General features: G+C 40.9%; 1 protein-coding gene across 1 annotated transcript in view; it reads right to left on the bottom strand.

Moving 5' to 3' along the window:
* TENM1 (teneurin transmembrane protein 1) overlaps positions 1-27,052 on the bottom strand; it is a 91,275-nt gene that overhangs the window by 17,123 nt on the left and 47,100 nt on the right. Inside the window, exons 11-13 of the mRNA XM_010017600.1 lie at positions 26,283-26,437; positions 7,109-7,475; positions 4,857-5,367 (exon numbers count right to left, since the gene is read on the bottom strand). Of these exons, the coding sequence (XP_010015902.1) occupies positions 4,857-5,367; positions 7,109-7,475; positions 26,283-26,437 (1,033 nt within the window). The remainder of the gene's footprint in view (positions 1-4,856; positions 5,368-7,108; positions 7,476-26,282; positions 26,438-27,052) is intronic.

The raw sequence follows: 27,052 nt of genomic DNA, 5'->3' as shown, positions 1-27,052 counted from the left end.
TTCTTTCTCAGGGGTGCTAGACGAAATACAACTGGGAACAGTACGAGATGCTACATTCATCGTGCAGCTTCTGCCAGAGGTTTCAGCCCTGCACGCAGACGGCCAGGGCTTAACCTGCTGGGATGTGATGCGGGATGAAGGCCACTGGAGGTCACTCGGTATTCAGGCAACCAGCTCACCCCCCAAAAAGGCGTTTTCTAACCCGCAAGTTTAAATAAAACCAATTCTTAGATTCTGCAACACTCAAACCCCACCTTTTGTTGCTGATGTGTGAAGTACATAATATGAATGGCACATTTAAAAAGGGGACCTAAAGCGTAACAATAGCAATAAAATTAGATTGAAATCTGCAGCGATTAAGTTGCCTACATGGTTTTTACTCTTGTGTTACGTTTCCCATGGGCCTACTAAAATCAGCAGGAGCTTGTCATCACAAGTAACAGCACCAGAATCTAGAGCACCACGTTTTAATTCACCTAAATTTCATCAGTGCTAAAGAAATTCTTTTAGTTTAAGGTACTTTAAGTGAATCGGGCCATGTTATGAGAAAGTCAATAATTAATTCAGAAGCTCTGGAGCAGTGTTTCTAACAGGTCTTTTCAGTTCTACAGATATATTTGTTCTTTCTGATGAACACAGAAAATGCAGAACATTGCCTGGTGCTTTACATTGTTTCATATTAATGCCTCCCATCTTAAAAACCTTACTGATGCTAACATATTTTTATTCATCTGCGACATTGCTGATACTGCAGATGTATTTGCATGAGTAAAACCAATTCTCATGTTCATAAAACAGAAACCTTTTTGTGCAGGTAGGAAAGCCTAATTAAGTTTTCATGTTTTATTAACTGTATCCTCTCATTGACAAAACATATCCTCAGTTGGTGTATCAACTGGCAAAGCTGCACTGTCTCCAATGGAGCTCTTCCAATTCACGTCAGCGGACGATCTGGCTATGTCCTTCACTTTAATGTGTTGGCATCATTTCCTTAGGATCTGTATTTCCCCCTAATTAGTCAGGGAAAATTGATGTCACATGAAGTATTTAAAAAAAAAAAAATTGGAAAATTCAGGATCTTTTTCTCTTCCCCCCAAAACAAAAAAGAAAAATAGGGCAGCAGCTATTTCCAAATGAAACACTGGACAATGAACTGGTGACCATCTTGTGGGGGACAAATAAATTAATCAAATGTTAAATACAATATAATCTCTCTCACCTTCTATTGCCCTCATATACATTATGTGACTTATTTCCATTCTACACTTATGCTGGTTCTGTGAAAATTGACTGGGTACCACACCCAGCGATTCAAATTGGCTGATACTACTTGTTATCATTAGAAAACTCCATGAACGTTGGGCAGATATATTGCATTTGCTGCTTGCTCAAACAGATAGGGCAGCTTGCTACGTTATTTGGATTTTCTACTGTAACATAGAAAATCCCCAAATAATTCACTTTTACTGTGTAAATGCAGCCAGGTTTTGGAATGTTCTTGTGCACAAGACTTGGGATCCGTCTTCACTGAGGATCCAGTTGCACTGCTGATATGGCTGCTGCTGAGATACAAAATTCCTTGTGTGACTGAATATGGGATAAACTGTGACTAGGTGGCCGGCCAGATACGGTACTGAACTGTAACGAGACTGGAGCACATGCCAATGGACTCTTACTCATGTAGATGGTCCCACTGACTTCAAGGAGAACATGCAGATGAGTGTCTCAGTAATGATTCCCCAGCGTGACCATCCAAAGGGTCTTCTTTTATTCCAGATTGCTCCAAGAAACTCAACCCTCCACAGACAGATTCGGCCACCTTTCACATAATGAACAGTAGCACACTGGGACTCAGCTCCTGCGGAGCAATGTCCTACACATACTAATAGAGGCAGAATCATGACATATTTCTTAATGTTAATTTGGGGCCCAGTTATGCCACTGTTAATCATGTCAGTGACCATTTAATCATGCAAATAATTGCATTGATTCAGTACTCACATGAGGAAGTGCTCACCAATATTTGAAATGCACACTTGGGGATATAGCTTCACAATCCATTTGCATTTCTATGTGTAGCACAGGTAAGAGTTATATCATTTCAAAGGGAAAGCAGTCTAATTAATTTTTTTAGAGAGAGTTGCTTCTTGCAGGTGTTTTCTTGTCCTTGATTTAATAGAGGCCCAGTGCTCCCCCTCCCCTTTTACAGCTTTAATGATACAATATTAAAAAATTCTAGATGACTGAAAATTGTACATTAGCTATAATTTTATGCAAGAGCTCTTTCAGTACTTCCATTCCATCAGATTAGAGTAGATGGATGACAAGTACTTTTGTAGGTGGTTTTCTACCTCTTAATAATTCCCCTCTTTGAGTGAATCTGACATATAGGTAGATGTTCTGAACAGTTCATTATCTTGGCTCATATTCCCCACTATGATACGTGTTGTTAAACAAACTCATCCCTATTTCAGTTTGACAGTGACATGGGTTGAACTTTTGGATGTGAATGCAAATCTAGTTTAAACAGAGAAGATGATTCCAAGCAATTTAAACGCTGCTCATATGATAATTCTCTTAGCTCCAACACTATGTTCCTATAAGTAACCCCTTCGAAAAAAACCCCTAATTTTTAAACTGAAACTGGGTGTCAGTTCAGAATGTGACCTGTCTGGAAAACAATGTCTGGTTAAAGGATAACTAAGGACCATCACGCCCCATGACCTACAGTGAGCAGCATCTCCTGAAAGCACATCCACTCAGTGCAGTGCTGATTATAGTCAGATGCCCCTCTGACTGCAGCAGGTTGGGTGACATTCCATTTAGCAGACATTCAGAAAATTGTAATTTATTATGAAGATGACTTAAAATATTGGATTGAACATAAAAATTAATGACATGACTTTACTCTTAAATTGTGCTCTTTTCTAATGCTAATAATTGTAATTCTGTTAATTTCTAGAGTTGCAGTTAATTTCTAGTGTGCAGTTATGCAAAGCCTGGACAGCTCGAAGCATCAGTGAGGACAGAGTTACCTAGCCTGCAGCTAAAGCTGTGAAAGTATAAAAACTGTTTAATCTACCACTATCTCTTTGTGTTCATCATATAATTCATATATACAAGCCTTCCAAGGCACAGCTCTTTGTGAACAAATCTACATGACATACAGTGGGAGGCACTTGCAAGCAGGTGAAGTCCTTTAAAAGATCTCAGTATGCTTGAATCATACTTCAACAAACAACTTCCCAGAAGACACTAGGAACAAGCAGTAATTGTGTGAAATGGATTACACTCAGTGTCAGTGGGACAGAGTGAGACTACCAAGATTAAGAAGCACGTGACTAGAAATATTCTGCTTTAACATGCTCTAACAATCAAGGCCCTGCCACAATACATGGTGTTGAGTGTTTTAAGAAGTAATAGGCATGACTTGGAGCTACTGTAATAGCTTATTGAAAGCATCATTGGTCCATGGTCTGAACTGATGCCATCCTGAAGAAGGGATTTAAATGGGTCACTCTCAGCGCTGAAATGATTCCAAAGAAGCATACATTTTAAGTCAGTTCTGCTTATAAAAGGTAACACTCAGATCAGTATTTAAACAGCACCAGGAAAACAGTGAGCTTTGTCTTGTTGCAAGATGATTTAAGTTTGTACCAGTAGATGTCTGACAGTGACAAATAAACCAAAAAAGGCCCTGTATGGTTTTGTTTTCTCACAGATAGTAAAAAATGGTCCTCTCTAATGGTTTATACCTACCTTTACCCTACTAATTTAGTCTTTGGGAGAATAATAGAGGGCAGGATGGAAAAACATCCTATTGAATAAAAAATCCCAAGCACTAGGCAGCAGTTTTCTCTGCTTTTATCCTACTTCCATTTTAAGAAATATAATTCTAAAACCCTATAATGATGGTGACTCAACTACCTCTCCAAGTGACTTGTGCAGTAAATTAATCCTCCTCAATGTGTCCTCTGTTTAGATCTACCCTGGATGGCTTTTCATTTTAGTTTTTGACCATGAACAACTATGCTCACAGAAATCGGGTATTATTATCCTCCTTGGAGACTCTGAAGTAGTACTGCAATGTTAACATATGATTTCTAACCATCTCCTGTCACATCCTCAAACAGGGATTATGACAATTAATTACAAATAATAAGAAATCCTGATACGTCACACCTCTTCATAAATAATAAGTGAACTTTCTCTTGGGTTGTTCTCTCTCTGGGACTAGATTGGGATGTTCTGACTACATCTTTATCTGTCTTGCCTTGCTCTTTTGGTCTCCTGAAGGTCTTGCTTATGAGCCCATTCCTACTCCCCTTATGTGTAGTCATTTGCTATTACATATCCTTTTTGTTATTATATATCCTCTTCTACTGCTGACAGAAACAAGTTCACTCTTTGAATCCACTGAGATTCTCAATTGCCTTTGCAACGCTCCCTTCTCTTATCAGCATGTTATCTTTCCCCTTTTTGCCCTCCTCAGGAATTCTGCAAATTCCTGATTCACATCACAACCTGCCTCTACTTCTTTAGTTACAAAGAAGTCCACAATATTTTCATTTAAAGAAACAAATTCACAATAATAAAGTGCAAATGAAGCATAATATCAAGCAGTTTCTACTACGCTTAATGGGCACTACATCCAGAGCTTTTACAATATGACAGGCTTTGGCACTTAAGAAATGGTAGTGCTTCACTTTAAAAGCTTGTGCAACAGCATGACTTGTCCTTCTCATGCAGGGTTAGTAGCAGGGTGTCTTTTAGAATTATTAGAATTGACCAAAAAAAATTCAATGTTCATTTAAAATAGGGTTCCTGACATCAGGCATTTAATGTCATAGACTTACTCATACACTGTTGTCCATCCATTTTCATCGCTCTTGGTTGCTAAAAGCCCCGTATTTCCAGGGTATGTCATCAGAGCCAAGTTGTAGCCTTGGGCATAAACTCTTTTCAGAACCCCATTGCTGCTTATTGTCAGCCAGTACACCTGCCCCCCTGGCACCACGACCCACAGGGGCAGCCCGCTTGTGTCTCTGCGGATGTGAACCGAGTTCCCATTGCTGCTGGTGATGGTGCCAATATCTCCTTCCCCGCTGTAGGTGAAGTTGTAAATGTAGTCCCTCGTTATGAGGTTCAGCGTGTGCAGGTGAGTGCCGTTGATGGTAAACTGATACAATTCTTGGTCCGCTGGCGATGCAATCTCATACATGTTTGTGTCACTGAGGTGAGCCTTGTTTCGGCTGACTGCACGGATGCGAACGTTGCCAAGGTCTGCTATGTACAGTGTGTCATCAGGAGAGACTGCTAGAGAAGAAGGTGCTTTCAGCTTTGCATCCTTGGCATAGCCACCATCACCTGGAGAAGAAACGGTAATTATAGTAATCCATAATGTCCGTATTCAAGCTGATCCCCTAAGCCTGACACACTGCTTCTCCTCAGTATCACTTACAGGTCAATAAAACAAGATCTTCTTCCAACTCATTAAATCCCTATTATCTAAGGTTGGTGCAATTCTAAATTACTTGCAATGAAGACAAACAAGAATATAAATTATCTAATTTACAACATTTTTGCTAAGCCCCAAACCCTGCTGCTCAGGAAAGCTATAATGGCAAAACTGTGAAACAAGAAAAACATGACACCCGAGTTTTTATTCCGTACTGTCTGTTGGCATGTAGTAAAAATAGAATTGTGTTACAAATAATACAAAGAGAAAATAAAACCCAGTAATTCAGCTAAAGTGACATTGAAGGAAATATTAATTTGTACTTAATAAAAACTCAACACTACAGGAAAACAAAACAAGAACATTAGCCCAAAAGCACCTTGAGAAACCACCCCTTCCAATATCACTTGATAATTTATTTGGTTTCTGTATTTTAAGGTTTGAAGAGGATATCTGCATTATCATGGGCTGTATATGCATATCCATATGAATTTACATGAGCAGGATTTTCTGTAACTAACAAGAAAGCATATTAAACCTCACTCTTAGAGAAGAACACATTACTGTCTGTATTGTTCCCCTTCTCCTGATTGAGAAATTAAATTTGCTGGAGAGCTTGAGCATGCCCTATGCTTCCTTGGAGATGGACAAATAAGCTGATCTTTCTGCCAAGCTGACCCTGCCTTTCACCACCCCAGCCCTGGCACAATCCTTAAGAGTTGTCACAATTTGCCATTTTCAGCACTGACGGGAGTTTCCCTCAACAGGATTCTTTTCACTGGGCTGCACTTCCAATGCACATGAGGCTTTGATCATTATGACAATGCTGGGTCAGCAACCCACCTTCTCTGGAATACCATTTACATTTTTTTCTCTCCATCATTGACATACTTAATGTTTTCTTGTCCGTAATTAACCTTTTACTTGAAATGAGAGGCTTAAGAATTATGATGACATTACGGAGGTGAACAGAGTGGTCCTTGGAGATGACAAGATGACAACATACTGCACACCTCTGTATACAGGAATGTTGTCCTTTGCCCCATTATGAAATATGTTTCTATCAAAAAAGTTCTACCATTTGTTTTGGTGCATGCAGGGGCAAGGAGCTGTGTTGCTGAGACTGTCCAGTGCTGCAGCGCGGACCTGGCACTGCCCATTCCGGGTCAAAACACACAAAGGAGAAACCCTGAACATTATGTGTCTTGCATCATTTTGCTGGCTGTGCAGTGGGATGCAAGCAATAGGAAGGCAGAAGCCAGCATGTTTCACTTGATGTGAAACATCTTGGTACTCTTCTTGGTGGGAAGGGCTGCCCTGGTCCAGTAGCATTTAGGTGCAATCTGCATTGGGGCTGGTATCATCTTCAACAAGGGCAAACATAGCTGACACAGAAAAGCAGACTTAGAGCTAATTTTGAACTGAGTGTAATCTCTGTCTGAAAAGTGGAGTATCTAAGATGACCCTGAGGTTCCTCCAGTGCCAAGTGGAAGACTCATGACTTCCACAAAGAGCTGCTGGTACAGTTTTCTGCCTTCCAAGGAAACTGAATCATTGCTCCTCTCTCCTTCCCCTTATTGCTTTGCAATCTGCAGCTGTGCCAGCAGACCTTAACAGATAGGAGACAGGAAATAACAAGCACCTCCTTACCTGAAAAACAGTCACAATTAGGATCAATCTTGCAGTCACAATCTGATGGGGCTCCAGCGATTACAGAGATCTCACCGTTGGTTGTGACCTGCTGTATACGGTTGATCTTTCTTTCATCTGTCTCTGCAATGTAGAGTATGCCACTGTGAGACACAGCGATTGCCCTGGCCGATTCCAGGGTCGAGTGGATGGCCACTTTGCTGACGATGAAGTGGTCGATGCCTGGCACCTGGCAGTGAATGGGGCGCCCAGCAATAATTCGCACACGCCTGTTCTCAGAGATCTGCAGGACGATGTTGTTGTCCAGGACATACAGTGAGTTGTCTAGAGGGTTCACGGTGAGGTCTGTTGGCCACTCTAATCGCACCTGGAGAGAAAGAATTAAGGGGAAGGCAAGGTAAAAAAGAGAAAAGAATGATTAAGACAGCAAGGCTGTTTCATTGAACCACCTCTGATCACCATGTCATCAAGGCACTCAGTGGAATCGCCCAGCACTGCTTCTCCAGTATCTATCTTTAATTGGGTTTGGCAGAAGAAGTTTCGATAAGCATACTCTTTCTGAGGTCCAGCTCCGGCGTGGAGCAAAACTTGACTCGAAAAGTAATTTAGCACCCTCTGAGAGCTATTTGCACAGCTCCATTAAGGTGAGAACTTTATTATACCTATGCAGTCATGCAAATAAAAACACACTCTTCATGCCACGCAACATCAGCCAGAAAATTTTCCAGGTCTGAATGTTATTGTTTCAACGTGGCAGTCAACACTGGCAGGGTGGAAAACAGTTAGAGATTGTCAATGTCCTAACACTTTAATTGACTGTTAGTAAAAAAGGAAAATGACATACTAGAAGAGTATGACACATTTCCACAATTTATTTACTAAGCAAGAAATGTTAATAAGACTTATATGCCACAAGAAATATAAGCTCGTTAATTCTTTGTAACATAATAATACACCAATATATCACATTTCACATGACACAGTAGCCAAGCTGTAATTATTTACTATGCTTTTGCTTTGTGAATTCAGTATTTCAGTCACGGATTACATAAATGCTTCACACTTCACGTTAGCTTTTTGCCTTTTTCCGTGCAGGTGAGAGAGCCAACCAAGCAAGTTTCCAAATCACACTGGAGGATACCAGAAGAGTGATTCTGTACTCATCTGGTCCCAGTTGCATCAGGATCTGGTGGAACTAAATGTGCTCCCAATAAAAGGCAGGGCTGCCTGTCCACCTGAAAGACCACCAGTATGTTGGCTGCTGAATGTAGCATGTACTAACCAGAGCTTCAATCTCCTCCTACTGAGAAAGCTCAATAGGCACTGCAGGATTGCTGACTTGGGGAACAACAGAGTAGACTGGTCCCTCTTCCCAGTTAATGGCCAGTGGAGGATTTGGACTGCTGCTTGTCTATGGAAAGGTCAGAGAACAACTGAGCCACCGAGATTGCAAGACAGCCTATTTTTGTCTGTCATGGGATGCTCTGTTTGTTTTCCTTCACAAAGAGATGGCAGTATCTGAGTGGAATTTTCCTGGACTAAGTATTTCAATCAGAAGAGAATAAACACCAGGTTAAATTGTAAAGGGGTTTTTTGCTTTATATGTTACAGAGACTTCTATTATTTCATTTTCTGATTTTGTGGATGATTTTTCTCATTTTTCCACTGCACTAATTAAAAGATCTGTGAATGTAGAGACCACAGATGCTAATATAATGCTCAGCAGTGAGGAATAACATATGGTGCAGTGTGTGGCCATTGTAAGCCACCTGCTTGCCTGGGGTCAGCTCAGGAACCAGGCTGGAGGCCAAGTCTCTCCCTTTCTCGAGCATCAGTATTTCCTGAATAATCTCATCTCCAGAAGTACATTGCTGTTTTGATAATCGATGTTTTAATAAAGCGAGGGCATTGCAGCTACCATGTCTCATCCTGTGTGGTTACATGGTGCACCACACAATTATGAAGGCTCACAGAGTAATCTAATTCCTCCTTGTGCCCGGTCCATTTTACTAGACATAATAATAACTGGCATTAAGACTAATGCTGTTGGGTTCATCATCTCCTCTGAACCAGGTGGTAGAGTCCTTCCAAATGATGATAAATGTGGCGAAGCAGTTGGAAACAGATTCCTCCCACAAAGGTGCTGATTTGTGTGTGTGTGTGACTGCCCAGATTCCACCCGCTGTGCTAGGGCTGGTTTACACACTGCTGCTAGCTTATGCTTTAACTGGGAGTTCACTGGGACACCAAATAAAACCGTTTAGTTAGCATAAAGATCTGTAAAAGGCTATTTTCAGGAAACCTGGAAAAAAACGTATTTGCAGTGTACCTTTAATGCAGAACATTTGACTGCTCTATCAAAGTAAATGGATTATTTTTAATGGGAAACAGACGCCTTCAACTTTAATGGCCTTCTTCACAGATCACTCTGCTGTAAAAATAATCTTTGATTAACTTTAACTAGATTATTCATGATAAAAACTTTGGGCTGGAATTATCTATTGTTGCCATAATGGCTCAATATCGCACCTGCCATGTCTTAATAGCTGGTTTTCCTTTGTGAACCAGCAACATTGCCTTTGCCCAGTGAATAACTTGAATTCCTCCTACTGTGAAGGCATGCCTGACATCTTGCAGATAAACAGGGACTGGTCTGGGCCAAACCAACTTTTTCTCTGGTTAATTTGAGGCTGATTTGGTCTACTGACATAGAATAAGCTTCTATGCAGCTGTCCGTTTCACTTGCAGCAACATGCCTAAACAGCTTAACAGCTGCTAACTGCACACACATTTGCTTTCATACTGATCACATCTGTAAATCTAGCTGCATTCTGGTAAAAATAAGCAAAATTTTAGTTGGGAACATCTAAATGGCTTTGGTTGCTACACTGGAACTGTTGCCTAGCTCTCTGCTCTGCAAAGCTAACACAAGGCATGGCTACAGCTTCTCTTTCCTGGGTTTAAAGTGGTCATAGATGTATTAATGCTTTAATCTCAGGTGCAATATTAAAGCTAGCGTGTACCTGTCTGGAGACTGCAGCATAAAAACCAGCTGCTGCTGGTGAAATAGGTCAATTAAAATCAAACATACGCACAAACACAAACCCTTGAGCATTCATAACCTGAGGAAGAATTTCAGATTTAGAAAAATACCTGCACTGTTCCTGTCAGGAAGAGGCTTCATGGCATTTTACACTGGGACTGCTGCAGTCCTGCCCCATCCCTTCTACCAGTGCAGCCCCCAGCAGCAAGGCCAGTGCTTTATGTGGCCCTGCAGAGAGCAGGTTCAGGACAGTTTCCTGGCTAAAAACTAATCACTTAAATCAGCTTAAGCTGAAGTGTAACTGCACCCTCAGGTTCTCTGTTACCTTGAAAAGTCACCAGTTGTTTCTTTTCTTTTTAAGCAAGCTGCCCTCTGGCAGGTTTCTGTGACCAAACCATCAGTTGTGCTTCATTCAAAGCCAATAAACTTATTACAGAGAAACACTTCAATTCTCATCTGATATTACTGTGCTTATTAAAAAGTTTTTCCAGACAAAACCTCAGTTAGAATTAGAATATTAAATCAGTTAATATACTTCTAAATTTGAAGCAGTTCTTCACAAACCCCTGTAAAAAGACCTCCCCCATATATGTGTGTTTTTCTTATAACTCAAAATTGGGCCAGTTGCAAGTATTTTTCTTATATTTCGTGGGTTCTTTTTTTGAGCAGTGTACAGGAACAGCATTGCTAATTACCCCATTCTAAAGGGATAGACAAGGTTTGTTCAGTGGCAGGCAGTTCCTCACACTCTTCACAGACTGAAATTTTCAGGTGACAATTCTGTTTCGGTTCATGGCAGACTGAATATATGCAATGGAAATCACTGCCGAAACAAGTAAGCCCGTGAGCAGTGAGACCTTTGCATGTAAGTATTAACATGTCAACTTTTGTGGCAATTCAGCATTTAACTGTCGACATAAAGGCTACAGCTATATCTAATAATCAACCTCTGGTTTTAGAAGTGCAAAATTAACACCTACTGGTCTGGCTTTCTAATACTTTTTTTCATGTCAAGTGTTCCAGAAAACGCAAAGTGCACTAACACAGCTTCAGTTTAAATGAATTTTTACTGGGAGATTTAGGTAAATAACTCTCAGACCTGAGTGCTATTCTCTTATTTGTTTCTTCTTGAAAAATTTACATGTTCTTGTACAACTATCTACCTGTCTATCTGCTTTCAAAACATTTATTTTTCTGTGGTAAGTTGACCCTGGCTGGACACTAGGTGCCCACCAAAGCTGCTCCATCAGTCTCCTCCTCAGCTGGACAGGGGAGAGAAAATGCATGGAAAGGCTCATGGGTTGAGATACAGACAGGGAGAGATCACTCACCAACTACCATCATGGGCAAAACAGACTCAACTTGGGGGAATTAGTTTAATTTAATTTACAACCAAACAAATCAGAGTAGGGTAATGAAAAATAAACCCCAAATCTTAAAAACACCTTCCCCCCACCCCTCCCTTCTTTCTGGGTTCAACTTCACTCCTGATTTCTCTACCTTCCTCCCCCCAAGTGGCACAGGGAGACGGGGAATTGGGGCTGTGGTCAGTTCATCACACGTTGTCCCTGCTGCTCCTTCCTCCTCAGGGGAGGACTGCTCACACTCTTCCCCTGCTCCAGAGTGGGGTACTTCCCACAGGAGACAGTGAAACTTCTCCAACACGAATCCTTCCCACGGGCTGCAGTTCTTCACAAGCTGCTCCATCACGGATCCCTCTCATGGGGTGCAGTCCTTCAGGAACAGACTGCTCCAATGTGGGTCCCCCGTGGTAGGAAGCTTCTCACAGAAGCCACCCACTGCAGCCCCCCTCCTACCAAAACCTTGCCATGTAAACCCAATACATTTTCCCACAGCAAAGCTTTACAACTAAATAAACGTGATTTTTTTTGCAAAGTAGCACTGATAGGAGAGCCTGTACTCATGCATGTCTTAGACTTACACACCTGTACATGCACGCACGTTCAAGTGTTAGTTTATCAAGAACATTGTTTTCCTTTTGGTTTTGACCATATGGCTGAAACTTTCTGCATATTTTGCATGACATTTGGATGGCTGTGGCATTTTTGGTACTATTTTAAACAAAACAGATCAAACAAATTCTACTGTTCACATCAAAGTAAGAGAAGTAAAGAGGGAAAAATTTATCCTTGTCTGCAGATGCCGGTTTCAAGAGCTTAACTGTTTGGTTGCAGGGGTAAATTTCACTGGGATAAGTTTCATTTATCATGGATTAAAAGAAGCTGCATAAATCCCTAAAAACGCTTCGCCATTGCTTTGATTTCTTGCCATGCATTGCTTGTATATTTTGATTCAATTTCATGTAGCAGCATGAAATTCATGCCAAATTTTTCTGATAGTCCTGACTGATGGATTATTTCCTATCAGTACTGCTCAGCTTCAAGTACGTCTGTTTATGCTACCTTTGCCTTTATTCAGCTCTGTGATACACACCTGCAAACCTGATCGTAGCCTCTTACATATCCCTCTTTCACTGCTAACTTCCTTTTTTCATCTCCTCTTATTTATACTCACTTCAGTTGTGGTTTCCAGGCCAAACCCTTTTACTCACCACAGTGTCCTTTTACACAGCGTTTTTCCCTCTTCCTGTTCAAACCCTTCTTTCTCCTTCCTTCTGGGAGAGAAATGGCTCAGAGGAAGGGCTCATACAGGTGGTCCATTAGAAGGGAGTGTCTGGTTTACAAGGCTGAAGGAGACTGGTTCTGCTTCCCTGAACTTTTCACAGGATGTCTCACTACATGTATTTCTCTCTATTTTCCCATAGTTGACAAGCACGGATATTTTTTCATCATTTTCTGTCAGTTTGCTCTCACTTCTGGGCTATTTCTTCTGTTGACACTGACACTGTCAGCTCCTCTCAGCAGCTTAGCTTCTTTCTTAACAGCACACAGAGACACAATTCCGCTCCGGCGGTCTGACACCAGGGAACCCTTCCCCATGGTGGGATTACAGCCTCCTGCTATGCTGGAGGAGCCGTTGTTTCTCATGCTCCTGATGCTGCATATTGTAACATGCAGAATTACACAGTTCAGCTGTAGCGGTCCCTGCTCTAAACTTCACAAATGTTGCTCTCTCTGCATTCATTCTTCCCCAGTGAAAACCCCACATCAATGAGTTTTGCAGCCTAACGCCCTCTGTTTTCTTCCCTGGGCTGGGAAAGCAGCTGTGGCACATTTACAGATGCAGCTCAGAAGTCTGAGTTCTCCAGGATCATGGCTTGGGTTGTCTCCCCACGAACCTGCCTTTCCCATCAGTTATTTCCAGTGGATGAGGGACCCAGCACAGGAATGTGAAGACAAGACACCACTTCAACAGTTTTCACTGCTCATCTTTGCTTCGCTTGCCACAAGATTCGCTGTGCTCTCACTTTCCAGCTCTCTTCTTGTTTCATAATTTCCTTTTTATGATTTTTTTTTCTGCTTCACAACTTCAAAGACTGTATCTTGGGTCTACTAAATCAATAGGAAAAGTTGATTTCTATGGGGAGAGGTTTCACACTGCCTTTATTTAACAATAGAGGGAATATCATCCAGAATCACCTAAGCCCATTGACTATGAAAATCAATGGGATTTAGATTCCTAAGCCATTTAAGTCTGTTTAAACATGGTACTTGTGGTTTATATGGGCTACAAATGAATATTTTGTTAAATGCCTAGAAGGAATTCACGAAGTATTTTGAGCGGACTGGTACCTCTGAGAGGAGGAAACTAAGACTCTTCAATTAAAATATCTCAAACTAGACCATGAATATGAATCTAACCCAAACGCATCTCCAGTGCTGGAGTGGGAATAGATGTCCTCCAAACATACCATTGCAGCTCATCTGCATAGCCAAAAGGAGTGAGTGGGACCAGGTGGAAATCTAGCTAGCAATAGGACTGTTTCCATATTGCCTCACTTTCTAACTTGAGTTTCCAGGTCCTGGCACTTGCCAGATGAGACGGCACAAAAATAAGGTTGCATAAATCTTAATAAATCTCTCGCTAGTTTTGGCCTCATCTTTCCATTTTGGGCTCAGAAATTCTGGATACAGAAAGCCAGTGTGCTGCCAATGCAGAAAAGGTGGGAGGAAGATCTTGAAAAGCTTTAATTGAGACAGCAATTAACAGCTGTTTGAGAACAGCGAGAGGCTGGAGCTAGTACGTTACAGTGTCTTCTGTTTCCAATAACAACTGAGGTTCATAAAAGCATCTGGCCTGAAAACTGGGAGGAAGAGAGGATACATAGAAATGAAATTTCCCAAACTGAAAAAAGCAAAGAAAGTGTAAGCCCTGCCTTTGAGCAACACCAGCCACCATGAATGTATCACCCAAGTAATAATTTCACAATCAAATTAGTTCCTTATGACTCTGCTCTGACTCCTTGAAATTTAAAATCTGAAATTTAAATGAAATTCTTGAAATTAAAACTTCCTGCAGATCAGTGCCCAGGAAACTGCCTGTCTTTCCAGGATCATGACCTCTGACAACACCACTGCTCCTCAGGGCAGGGCTCCTTCGTCCCCAGGGCTGGGCAGTAAATAAGACTGAGGGAAGTGAAAGATAAGGAGCTGCTGCCAGGATGTTTCCAGGAAGGATCAAAACAAATGCTATTCCATAGCTTTCACAAGAAAATGCAAATTAACTTCTGTGGTTTAAGCCTTCCCTTAAGAGTTACACCATTAAACTCACAAACACAGCTTCTGCAACAGAAAGAAAGAAGGATGGGAAAACCAGATATTCTGCAATTCATGTTTATGGCAGGGCATCTTCTACGGCAAATTCCTACAACAATATGAAATTCAACAGTAATAGCTTTTTAAAATACATTGTAAGAGTGCACTAATTCTATAAGGAACTGTAGCAGAGTTAAAGCAAAACAACTATAGGAAAGTTTGATTTTTAACTTTAAATTATACCTTTTTTTTCCACATGGGTATAAAAAATTCTAGGCAGAAAAAGCAACTGCATTAATTGGAGTCCTTACTTCTACAGAAATTAGCATCAAGATTAATTATTATCATGACACGATTTTCTGCAACTCATTTTTCACAAGTATTTACCCAATAGATATTTCAACAGAGCAAAATGGATGTAATGTAAGTAGCTGTCATGCTGCATTGAAAGCAAACACATACTGCTGTTAGACTCCACATACCTAATAGAAAATTAGGCATCTTGCACTTTGCAGAACAAACAAAACAACTGCATTCCATGACAGAATCCTTCTATGTGAGTATTTACATTGATTAGGTACTCGCAAGAAAATGCATTGGAGAGTGCTTGATTCTAGTCTGAGACCATAAGCAGGCACTTGGCTCGAAATTTCTGCCAGCTAAGGGCATTCATTACTGCTGTGATGCCTATTTGGATATGCATTATCAGACTGTGCCAGAAAAGCTTACAAGGATAAAGTTTAGGACTAATGTTTTTTTCAAGCAGAATTCAAGAAATACCACTCTGCTAAATAATGCATCTCAAGCCTGGGACAGATACAGCCTGGATCTAAAAGGAGAGGCACTCAGTTCTCTTGCCTTCCAAAAAGGCTCTAGACAAACATTCTAAAAGTGTGCCTGAAGTTAGGTTTTCAGCATGTTCCTCATCAGATAGCTGAGTAAAGCTTTTGACTTTCAGGAGCTGAGCTCTGGATCTAGAAAGGCAGAGAAAGGCTCCAGACCTAGAAGGGCTCATAAAAACTCTGCAAAGCCTCTTGCAAAACAGACCCCCCCGCAAGGGGTGGGGTATAGGGAGGTCCAGGAGACCCTAGAAGGGGTCCCTGCCCATGTCCCGTCCCCTCTCAGCTCTCCATCTAGAAAGGCCCCAGATCTACAAAGACACTAGATGTCTTCAGGAAGGGTCTCAATACCTCTAGCAAAGTTCTAAATCTCTGAACCTCAGCCTCTTAGCAATTCCTAGATCTAGAAAGCAGTAAGAACAGGGCTAGACCTAGAAACATCCTTTTAAAACACTGTCTTTTCACTTAAGCAAATAGCATCAGTTATAAACCCTTCTGGCTGGATGGGAAGACACAAAAATAATTTTGCAATTAAATTAGTTCCTTATGACTAGGTTACTTATACCAAGTTTCAACCAGTTGACCTGTCCTGATCCCCCCGATTTTTGGCATACCTTTCATGAGCCACCCAACACATTTCTTACAGTTCATGGTAGTAACAGCAAAAACCATGTTGGTTTTGTTGTCGCTATTGATGCTGACACAGAAATGTAACTGTGAGCTGGCAAGAAAAATAGAAGAAACAAGAAATCCATATGGATGGAGGACCTAAAGGGTTTTACATCATATCATGACTTTCCCCAGTTTTCACCAGAGACAGCTACATGCTGTTCAGTTCCCCATTTTGCTTTGAGCAGTTGATTGAATGGCTATTGAGTGATGTTCAGACATTTATGATTTTCCTGCAACGTGACCTACATTGCTAAACTTCATAAATTTGTTCTCCAAGGCAATGTATCATTTTGCATGCCATATCCCTCCCAAAGGAACCTATCAGCGGGAGATGAGACCCAATTTGTAAAAGCCGAATGTCCTTCAGACATTTTTAGCTAATTTGTTTGTAAATGTGAGTGTTATTGTCAGAGTAACATACTGCATAAAATGGTGCTCTCTATCATTTTGTTTGCCTCTCTGTGGCCTAAACTTCATAATGCACAGCTATAAACATCATCTCTGTACGGCACACTACAAATGGATACAAGTGATTTCTGTCTTGACATTTGCATATTTTTTCCTCTGCTGAAACAGTGTCTTTCCATTTTTTTTCCTTGGCACAAATTAGGGTAGAAAGGATGCTGAAGAAAACGTGGTATCATGAGGAGGAGAAATCAGGCATTCTCAGTTGTCACTGCCCAGGTTGCAGCTCCTACCACGTTACTTCTGCGGTTGTCACAACTTACTTTCATTTGACTTCAGCAGCTTCTAAGCATAACTCTGGGAAAACTTAGTACTGCTAATAATACTGCAAATATCACTAATACCTCCAAAGCAACGCTTCTTGGTACTAAAACCTTTTCAGTCTTTGTTTATAACCAGCTTTGAGACCTAAGTAGTACCTAGAGAGCGAGGGAACAACACCCTCAAGAGTTCCCTCGTGCTGACATGCTTCAAAGTCCTGCCCTTTGTAAGCTGTTATTATTACAGTGTTGTTTTGACAGGCTCTGTAGACTTTCAGGTTCCCCTTAGCACCTAGAGCAATTTGCAAGCCAGAAGTATTGCTGCGTGGGCTTTTTTGACCCCCCCTTCCATCGATTACTGCGGTGCAATGCTCTCTTTCAGTCATGTAACCATACTCACACTTTCTTCTACAGCTCTCAAATGCAGAAGTTTGCAGCTATGTAAAATTTCAATGACCTGATGATAGAATTAAATGCCTATATAGCTTTTTTTCACTTGGACTGGTTTTATGCCTTTATTTCTGTAAGCTTTCTGCAATCTCCGCTGTCGTGAAGACAGACCATGAGTCCAAAGACCAGTCCTCACTCCTCTAAGATGTGGGGCAATCTTCCTCTGACCTTGTCAATGCAACAATTTCTACCCCAGCAGTGTGTGACATTGCTGCAGGATGGACACCACCACCTCTGGTGCCTGCTGCCCTCAAACCTGCCCTGTACTCAGAACTCCAAACTCGTGCCAGCCTGTTTGGTCTCCCTTCCCCTAATGATGGGCAACATTTCCAAATTCCCAAACCAGAATACTCCGGGCAATCTGAAAGGCTTGGAAGCTCAGTTATCACAGTTACTCACTTTATAACATATATACACATAAAACCTGTTAGACCTGTGGGAGGTCCTTTACCCCATCGATGTGTGAAGAGCTGGTTGGTGAGAGGAGAGCAGCATTCACACAGTACCAGCCCTGAAAATCTTAAGAAAAAAATGGCTGATGTAGGAGTTGCCTCCATCAAAGCAGATATTGTCTTAAAAACCTGACAGGCCTTGTTATTAGTGGATGTGGGTGAACAACTGGATTAAAAGGAGGGGCACTGCCTGCCTGGCCTGCCTCTGCATGCTCCCATCAACATCTACATTCCCTTCTCAACAGAATTTCTTTGGGCCTGGGCTCCAGGATATCAGGGACCAGCTTTCACTACCCTGTTACTAATGGTAGTTCTGCAGTATATGTAGAAACCATATATACATATATGTCTACAGACATAGTTACATATGAATATATAGGTATGTATTATGCATATATATATTCTTCACACATATACTTTGTCCTCTATGTCTCCTTGACAGATGACTGAAGTCAGATGTACTAACCAATATATCTCAACCTATTGCAGACTCCCACCACTCTGGCAAAGCTGAACTGAACATTTTCAGCAGCATAATTCAGCACGGCAGATACAAGGCCACCGCCTTTGCTCTGTATACAGAAAAGTATACAAAGCAAAAAGTTAGAGAAAAGTCATGAGCAGAGGTCTGTCAGGTCTCCTTCACTTCACCATCAAGTGCTTAACACTCCCTGCTGCAACAATCAAAGCAAAGGATGCAGTTGCTGAAAGAGCTGATTAAAATGTGCATAGTCTTTTACTCAGTAGTAATGCATTATTTATGGCAGGTAATTGAAATAAATTGCAGTTTTGCAGGTGACCAATACAGAAAGAGAACTTGGGCTTTAAGGAAGAAACTGCAGCGTGACTTCATCACACGGCATCTCGCTTCTATGACTAATATTTCAAATTCAGTGATAGAATAATTTGATAAGATTATAAATTAGCTGTGATGAAACCCCCCTGCTTTCTGTTTGATATTCTGAAAAGCACATTATACACCTACAAGTTTGATTCCTGAGCTCTCAGACTTTTGTCACCTCAGATCCTAATCCTATGAGCCTCTTTTCTCTCAGTTCCTGTTAAAGAAAGGCTACTTAACCTTCCCTTTACCCCTGGGAAAAGATTATTTTATCTTCTACCTGAAAATCCTTTTTAAAGAAGGTTTTCAGCTTGTTTTTTCTTCAAAGTATGGATAGTGACTGCTTGTTCCTGTATATGTTATAGCTGGAATTATTTGGTATAGGCTTATGGTATCCAAAGACTAACAATTAACTGGGGTGGGGCGGGGGGGCCTCATTTTTAAAAAGGTTTGAAAAATGCCTCAGTAAAGGCTCTGCTGCTACACACTCACTACTAAGCTTTCAATCAAGCTTGGAGTAGCACCCAGCGAGAAGCCCTGGTTCCACTGAAGTCAGTGCTGGGGCCATGACTTCCACTCTGGTTAGCTTGTCTGGTACTGCAGCAAAGCCAGAGAACAAAGAATGTGAAATTAAGCAGCAGAGAAAAAGAAACAGAGAATAAGACAACTTTATACTGGAAAATAACAGCTTTTCTGGGCTCCTTCATGCAGCAAAAATTGGAACAAATAGTAATAAAGATGTTTTCTGAAAAGAAAAAAAGCTCTGAAAGTCTTCTGTAAAGGAAGAGCACAAAAGAAAATTAAAGGACCTATAAATTGTCATTTCTGCTTGGTGTGCTTTTTGTTCAGCAATTCCATGAACACACACAAAACATAAAACATCTTTCTGTGAAACACTGACAAACACAGTTCAGAGATTTGGAATATTTGTGCTGCATTAATTACATGTAACTAGATCAATGTATCAAAAGCCTTGCCCAGGTAGAGGACTAAAAGTTAACCATGAGCATAGGCAGCTTCGCAGTACTTCGCTACAGTGAAAACAAAGTTCTTCCTTTTTCACAACATGCAGCTCTCTAACACCAGTATTATGCACCTAGTGTTAAAAAAAGCCAATGAGAAAGCCTTTTGTGCTTTCTGCTTCTACATGAATACAGTGTATACTGTCAGATACATAGAGAAACTCCTAAAGGGATAGCGTGTCTTCCTCTGACCTGCAGTACTAATTAACTAATTGGCTCCATGTGGTCCTGCAATTGCTTTGTGATATCCTATTCTCAACCTGGCTTTAAAGTACTGCAGCCTAGAATCAATTTGGTTTTTTATGCTGGCAGCTCGCTCCCCCTGTTTCTCACCCATTTATCAGATTATATTTTCGTCTTTCACATTTTCCTCTCCTTCCTCCAAACATACCCACTGAAAGTTCTGTTCAGGCTGTGCTTGCTCCAGTGAGCAGACCCTCATCGCTGCTTTCAAGTGAGGTCACCATGTCCTGGGAGCTTTTTGTTCTGCTCAAAAGGCTTCCACAATGCCACTGAAGCATATTGTGCCTGTGCAGATGCTGGCGGGAGAGCCTGCAGCACTTGTGACTGTGGGAGCAATGTCAGCGTTTGCATTTTTTTAGATATATATTACATTTTCAAGCAATTCTGCTCATCTTTCCTCCTGCTTTCCAGCATTCAGTCTCTCATTTCATTATTTCAAGTAGGTCATCAACAGCATTACTTGCTGTTCTCTCCCCTCTCCTCCATCATTCAAAGTAGGCTGTCCAGGACATGGCATTCTTGCCATGTGTGGATCACCTTTAAACCCTGTTCTAGAAATCTGCCTTTTAATTTGACCTATGCAAGCAAATTGCCTACGTAAGTAATTCTGTCACATTTTTATAAGGGAGCAAAACATTTTGCAGTCTCACTGAAGTTTATGTGAAGCAACACAATATAGATGGTTCCCTCATGTGGAGAACTGCTGAACAAAGGCTGATGAAGTGCAAATGTCAAGAAAAAGTCTTCAAACCAGACCTTTCATTTTGGAACACAGCAGTGACAGTTATTAACACCATCCATCAGGCCAGAGCTATTACTTTGGCACAAACTCGTGCTTAGTGGGACTGACATCAGCACAAGAACAAGGCCATGGACACAGGCTAAGAGAAAGCTCTTGGGATTCATTTTCTGTTGCCTTGCAAATGTTTGGTGTCTGTATTTGCAGCAACTGTGCTCAAAATCGGTTTAAACAGTTCCCAAATACTAACTGCTGCCACTCGCACAGACATAAATGACTGGAGGTTTGGAGTGGTGGAAATTCAGCCCACATATTTCTCATGGGAGGAAAGATACACGATGAAATTGTAAGATGGTAGAAGTATCCACTAATTCTCTCCTCAGCTTTCACCAAAGCAACGGAGGCAGAAAAGCAGTGAAGCTTATCACTCAAGCTGAGCTGAAGTGTTTTTGCTTTCACACAAAACCTCCCACAACATCAATATAACTTCTATGAACACTGGATCTAATGAAGTCTGGTTTCCTAAGGACTTCCGTCTCATGGCCGACTGACTTTGGAGTTTAATAAGATCCAAGCACCAAATGAAGCTTTTCCTGTGAATGGGACATTTATTAGATCCTGAGTGGAATCTCTGGAGTTTAATAAAAGAAAGCTCATGCTGCAATATTTCCTTTTGAAAGCACATTTTAGGTCTCTCTCCTCCAACCGGATTAATATTTTTTATGGAACATGTAGGAATTTAATTGCTGTGAAAGCTGGTGTTCCTCTATAAATTTGCTTGAAATTGGCCCAAGATTTTGATTTACTGTGAGGAAAAGAATACTGACAGATGGACAGACATGCCCACGTAATGTGCTCTCATTTGCTATCAGTAACCAGGCTAAAAAAATCATGTATACTCCAGGGATGCAGCAAACACTAGGGGAGGGTGCACATTTGAGAAAAAGACAAGCCTAGAGACGTTTGTGACCTAGACCAGGTTCAAGCCCAGATTCATTGGGCAGTGAAACAGAATGATGATCCTCTTTGTTGTCCTTCTTTCCCTCTCCATCCCAGTCTTCTCCCTTAGCACTCCTATTGCAGCGTGCGGCCATCCCCTCATCCAGTCACTGCTGGTGCAAGTTTGGAGAACAGTTAGCAGTGCAGCAATTCAAGAAGCCAGTAGGAGTATTTCAAAGCAAAGCTTATGTCCCTGATTTAGAGTACCTACGACAGTCTTCCTATCCAAAGGGTATGGAGAAAATAGGAGATGCAGCAGCTTCAATTTGACAGGAGGAGATATTCAGTAGACCTTACAGCTCAATCCATGGGGCCTCCAGCTCAGATGCAAAAGTATAAGGTTCCACATGGGTTTAATTAATTCAATTAACCTACAACTAAAGAGCTTCCAAAGAACAAATGAAGAATGAGAGCCAGACCTAGAAGAAGCCAAGGACCAAGCAGCAGGGGCTCTCACATGAAAAACCCAGCATTCACATTCAGGGTGCTGCAGATTAGTGAGGTGAATATTGGAGATCACTGAACAAATGAAGACCAACACCACCTTTTGATATTCTTAAAAAATGTTTTTCCTTTAAATTTTAGCTCTTGTTCATGTTCCAGTATTCAGGGTTTCAGAGGAAGCATTTTCAAAAAGTATGACCAGCTCTTGTCAGAATGAAAGATACTGGAATAACCGATTTTAATGTTGGTGTCTGCTAAAATCCTGGCACCAATGATGGCTGCTGAGTATATACACATCTACATTCATAAACCTAACTCTGAAGGAACATTTTCTTTAGCTTTGCTCCTTATTAACTAACTGAAGAACACTAAAATCAACTGTGCTGAGAAGAAAAGTCAGCCAAGTTTTGTACATGCTGAAATAGTACAGGGAACACTGGCATACCATATAAACACCTCAACTGAATGTCCTTTTCCTTCTAAATTCAGATTAACAGCCTCATAATAAAGTATGAGACCGAAGTAATTAGTCAGAGCTTGGTGATTTATTTGCCACAATTTATAATCTTTTCAACCCCAGCTGTCCTTCCCTCCCTGTTATGAATGCAGAATACTATGCTTAAGAATGAGAAAGTGGTGAATAACAAACACAGAATGATTAAGAAGTGTTTCCGTCAAATCTGATATTGGAATAAATGATTAAACCCTTTCATAATCAACTCATTTATTAAAGTGAATGCCTTAAAGTGAAAGCTTGTCATTTATGGTAGTTTTTTGCAATAGGCAGTTACTCCGTGTGTTTACTTCAAAAGTCCATTTTTGTACTTCGGTAAATCAAGAAATACTGATTTTGAGCAAGTTGTTGATTTAATCGTCAGAACAAATTTAGCTTTGAGAATTGATTTTATTAACCTATCACATAAGTCCCTCTAAACACACAATTTGTGAGCAATCCCCATTCTCTTGATGTAAATGCCATTTGTAATTTAGCCAAAACCCAATTTAAGTGGACATGGGCCAAAATCATTTTTCATTTATGTTCGTGCCATTCTGGAATAAAGTCAGCTGGTCTTGCAAGGATGCACAACTGTTTCTGACTAAGTGAAAATATCATCCCTTTACTTTCATTGATACAACTTCAGATCAACATGCCTGGCTTCAAGGGGATGTGATTATTTCATAGTGACGGAAAATTACACAGTAAGTATTACTACACATAGAGCTAGAAAATGAGACCGGCCACTTTTTAGGGACACTTTAATACACCATCATTTATTATATTGTTTAGAATATTTACTGGCCTGCATTCACAGTTTATCTGAAGACTGTCTCAATCCATACTTTCAGAACATATCTTGATTTCCCACAATGCTGAAACATCTGCGAAGTTTTGATAAATGGGCAACAATAGTTTCCTGTAGGTGCTGCAGCATAGCAGTACCTGGATTGTTCATGGAAAAAAGTTTATTTCTGCTTCTAAGAAGAGAAGGCCCTACCCCAGCTGAATTCTGATATCCTGAGAGCAATATGAAGAATCATTTGATCTATGATATGCTTTTTCTTATGTACGATTTTGCAGAAGCCCTTTCTCCAGGGCAGTAGAAGTACGATGTAGAGTAAGGTAAACAACTTGTTTCTGACAAGTAGCCTGAAAAATAGGATTTTAGGGTTATATAAATCTACTTACAAATTCGGCATATTTGATTTCAGCCCCCAAAGTTCATCTTTTTCATTTCATTTTAATTTAAGAAGTAAAATAATTTTATTTCTGGGTTTGCTAGACCCTCTGATGCAACTTTTTTGCTAAAGGGTATTTGCATTTTTTTTAAAGGAATTGAAAACTACTGAAACTCACCATTTCAGGTTTAGTGAAATGTTTTGTTACTGAGCAAAATGAGCAAAAATTTGAACGCAAATACACGGCCACACATTATATGGCCAGTAAAGCAGTTGTTTGTACAGCCTGAGATGCAGAAAACAAGGAGAAGGCAGGGAGCAGGTGCTGCAGCTGGCACCATTCCCTGCAACTCGTAGATATCTAATCTGGTTATTGATGCCCGAGGCAGTTGTTACATGGATCCAAGAAGTAAGTAAATGCGCTTCAGGCAGGTTTAAGTTCCATGAAGCACCACGGCTCCTGCCTGCTGGTGTGCAGCAATGGAGCGCAGTCAGAGCCTCCAGCCAGAAGCAGGGCTTGCTGTGGTAGGCTCCTGCTCACCACCTGCAGGACTGGTTGTCCTGCAAGAAGAGGTACCACAGCAGAAGCCAAGGTGCCCAGAAGCTGAATGATCTTAAGACAATTACTAGTTGAAGCTTGGATTTAGCACAACTAAGCAGTTCACCCTGTTCTACTTTACATGGAATAATTATGTGTCTACTGGACCAGAGAGAATAAAAATGCCTGTTTACTCCAGAAATGGGAACAGGGAAGCCAACGTTGCCCTCCTCACATTTGCAAATACTTAAGATGTAGTGACACGTGAAAGGAAACACGGACACTTTTTTCTGTTTTGACTCTAGCAATAAAATCCCTGAGTGCTTTTGTAGCAGCAGCATTAGATCCCATTGTTTGTCCCTGTGAAATCTGGTAAGAACTACCCAAAACACTGACCCCACATTCTTCATGTATGTAAATACAAGATTATAGTCACCTGCTATTACTCAAAGTCTACTTAGAAATGAGGAGCAAGCTCTTACCACTGTTACGTAGTGTATTTTAACTGTGATTTTCTAATTATGAAGGACTGAGGAAAGGGCAAGGAGAAAATGAAATGCACAATTAACTGGATCCTCGTTATTAGCTTACACAGTCCATAATATAAATTTGTTACTTGGATGCCTCAAGATTTTTTCAAGTAGAGCTTTTACCCCATTTGAAGTCCAGAGGAGGGCCACGAGGATCATAAGAGGACTGGAGCACCTCCTGTATGAAGACAGGCTGAGGAAGTTGGGGCTGTTCAGCCTGGAGAAGAGAAGGCTGCGTGGAGACCTCATAGCAGCCTCCCAGTATCTGAAGGGGGCCTACAAGGATGCTGCGGAGGGAGTCTTCATTAGGGACTGTGGTGGTAGGACAAGGGGTGATGGGTTTAAACTTAAACAGGGGAAGTTTAGGTTAGATGTACGGAAGAGGTTCTTTACAGTGAGGGTGGTGACGCATTGGAATAGGTTGCCTAAGGAGGTTGTGAGTGCTCCATCCCTGGCCAGTATGTCAAGGCCAGGTTGGATGGAGCCTTGGGTGACAAGGTTTAGTCTGAGGGGTCCCTGCCCATGGCAGGGGGGTTGGAACTAGGTGATCTTAAGGACCTTTCCAACCCTAACTATTCCATGATTCTATGAAGCTGATTAATTCACCTGTGTACTGGCAAAGGCCAATCCCTTACTTGTGCCATCTGTGAGTGTGGCGCACTGACTAGCCAAGAGTTTCATTTATGTTTCTGCATGTTCATCTATGTATCTTATTTACCATAAATTAGAGGTGCAGTAAGTGTCTTTTAGTTCTATTTCTTTTACACTGCTCTTGAAATAAGAACTGAAAAGCACTTTGAGAAATGTACTGAAACGCAGCAGCTTCACTACAATACTGATGTTGTGTAATTACTTACTGTAATGCTCCTCCTTGATTTAGAACAGACTTAGATGTAAACCAAACATATATATTTTTTCCATTTAGTAGTTCAAGCAAATCAGTTCTTAATGCTGGACTAAAGGAAAGCACTCTCAACTTCTGATAAACTCCTTAAACGAACTATCTCAGAACAGCAAGCAACTTTCTAAAGCAATATATACTCTTTACATAAGCCCCTCTACACAGTCAGATGCCATCTCCTAGAAAAAAATCAAGTGTACAGTTTTGCATTTATATGGTACACCTTAAAGCAATCGTGTGAATGGAAGATCCACTCCATATGGTGCAATCCAGAATTACCAGATTCATCCAGCATATTCTGATACAGAATCCTTGTACAAGAAACTAAGTTATCTGTCTCCACAATGTTTAGAAAAGTGACAATGTGAAAAACAGGTGTCTACCTGAGTGATGTCCATTCCAGAGTCACAGCTCAATGGCTGGGTTGATGTGAGGCCGTTGGAACCTATTATTGTTGTAATCACACCGTTCTCATCAATTTTACGAATCATGGTTCCATCAACGAAGTAAATAAAGCCGTGCTTATCTACAGTGATACCTGGACGAAGGGAAAGGGTAAAAAGGAGCATTAGTACTGACATTATCTAGATTAAAAGGTATGAGCTTAAAATGTTTCCTTTTCCTCCTAGAATGTCTACTGATTATAAAAAGTATGACTTTTTTTTTTCTACCCATTACGTATTTGAGGCTTATACAAACTGTATATGGAAAGATAACACCCATCTTTGACTTAACAGAAAAGAGGGAAGATACGAGGCAGAAACAGAACAAAGCAGAAGAGGCTTTGCTTATAGTGTAATTCTATATACACAGAATTCCATGTACATAGAATTAAGCTCTTCAGTAACTTTATTTCATGTCCATCACAAAGTGGGGCAAAGCTAGTTTTTCTAAAAACTTATCTTAAAATTGATTTTTTCATTTTCTTTGTTCTCATGCAGGGGCAGATTTTTTTAATTACTGTACTGTCTGAATTATCAGTGTCTGAGCAAGGAAGCCACAGAAAGCAAGAGAGACTTTTGTCTTGATGTGTGCTATACATACAAATGGTGCAAAGCAGGCTCTGCTTGGCAGGCAGAAGGAGCATCTGCACTGCAGAATGCATTGCAGTGCAGCTTTGCCCAGAAGGATGGTCATGTACTGGAACCAGCCT

The sequence above is a fragment of the Nestor notabilis genome, unplaced genomic scaffold (assembly GCF_000696875.1).
Source record: "Nestor notabilis isolate BGI_N333 unplaced genomic scaffold, ASM69687v1 scaffold5037, whole genome shotgun sequence".
Classification (NCBI taxonomy): Eukaryota; Metazoa; Chordata; class Aves; order Psittaciformes; family Psittacidae; genus Nestor; species Nestor notabilis.
The sequence above is the reverse complement of the archived record's forward strand: the minus strand, read 5'-3'. Positions and strand labels throughout refer to the sequence as shown.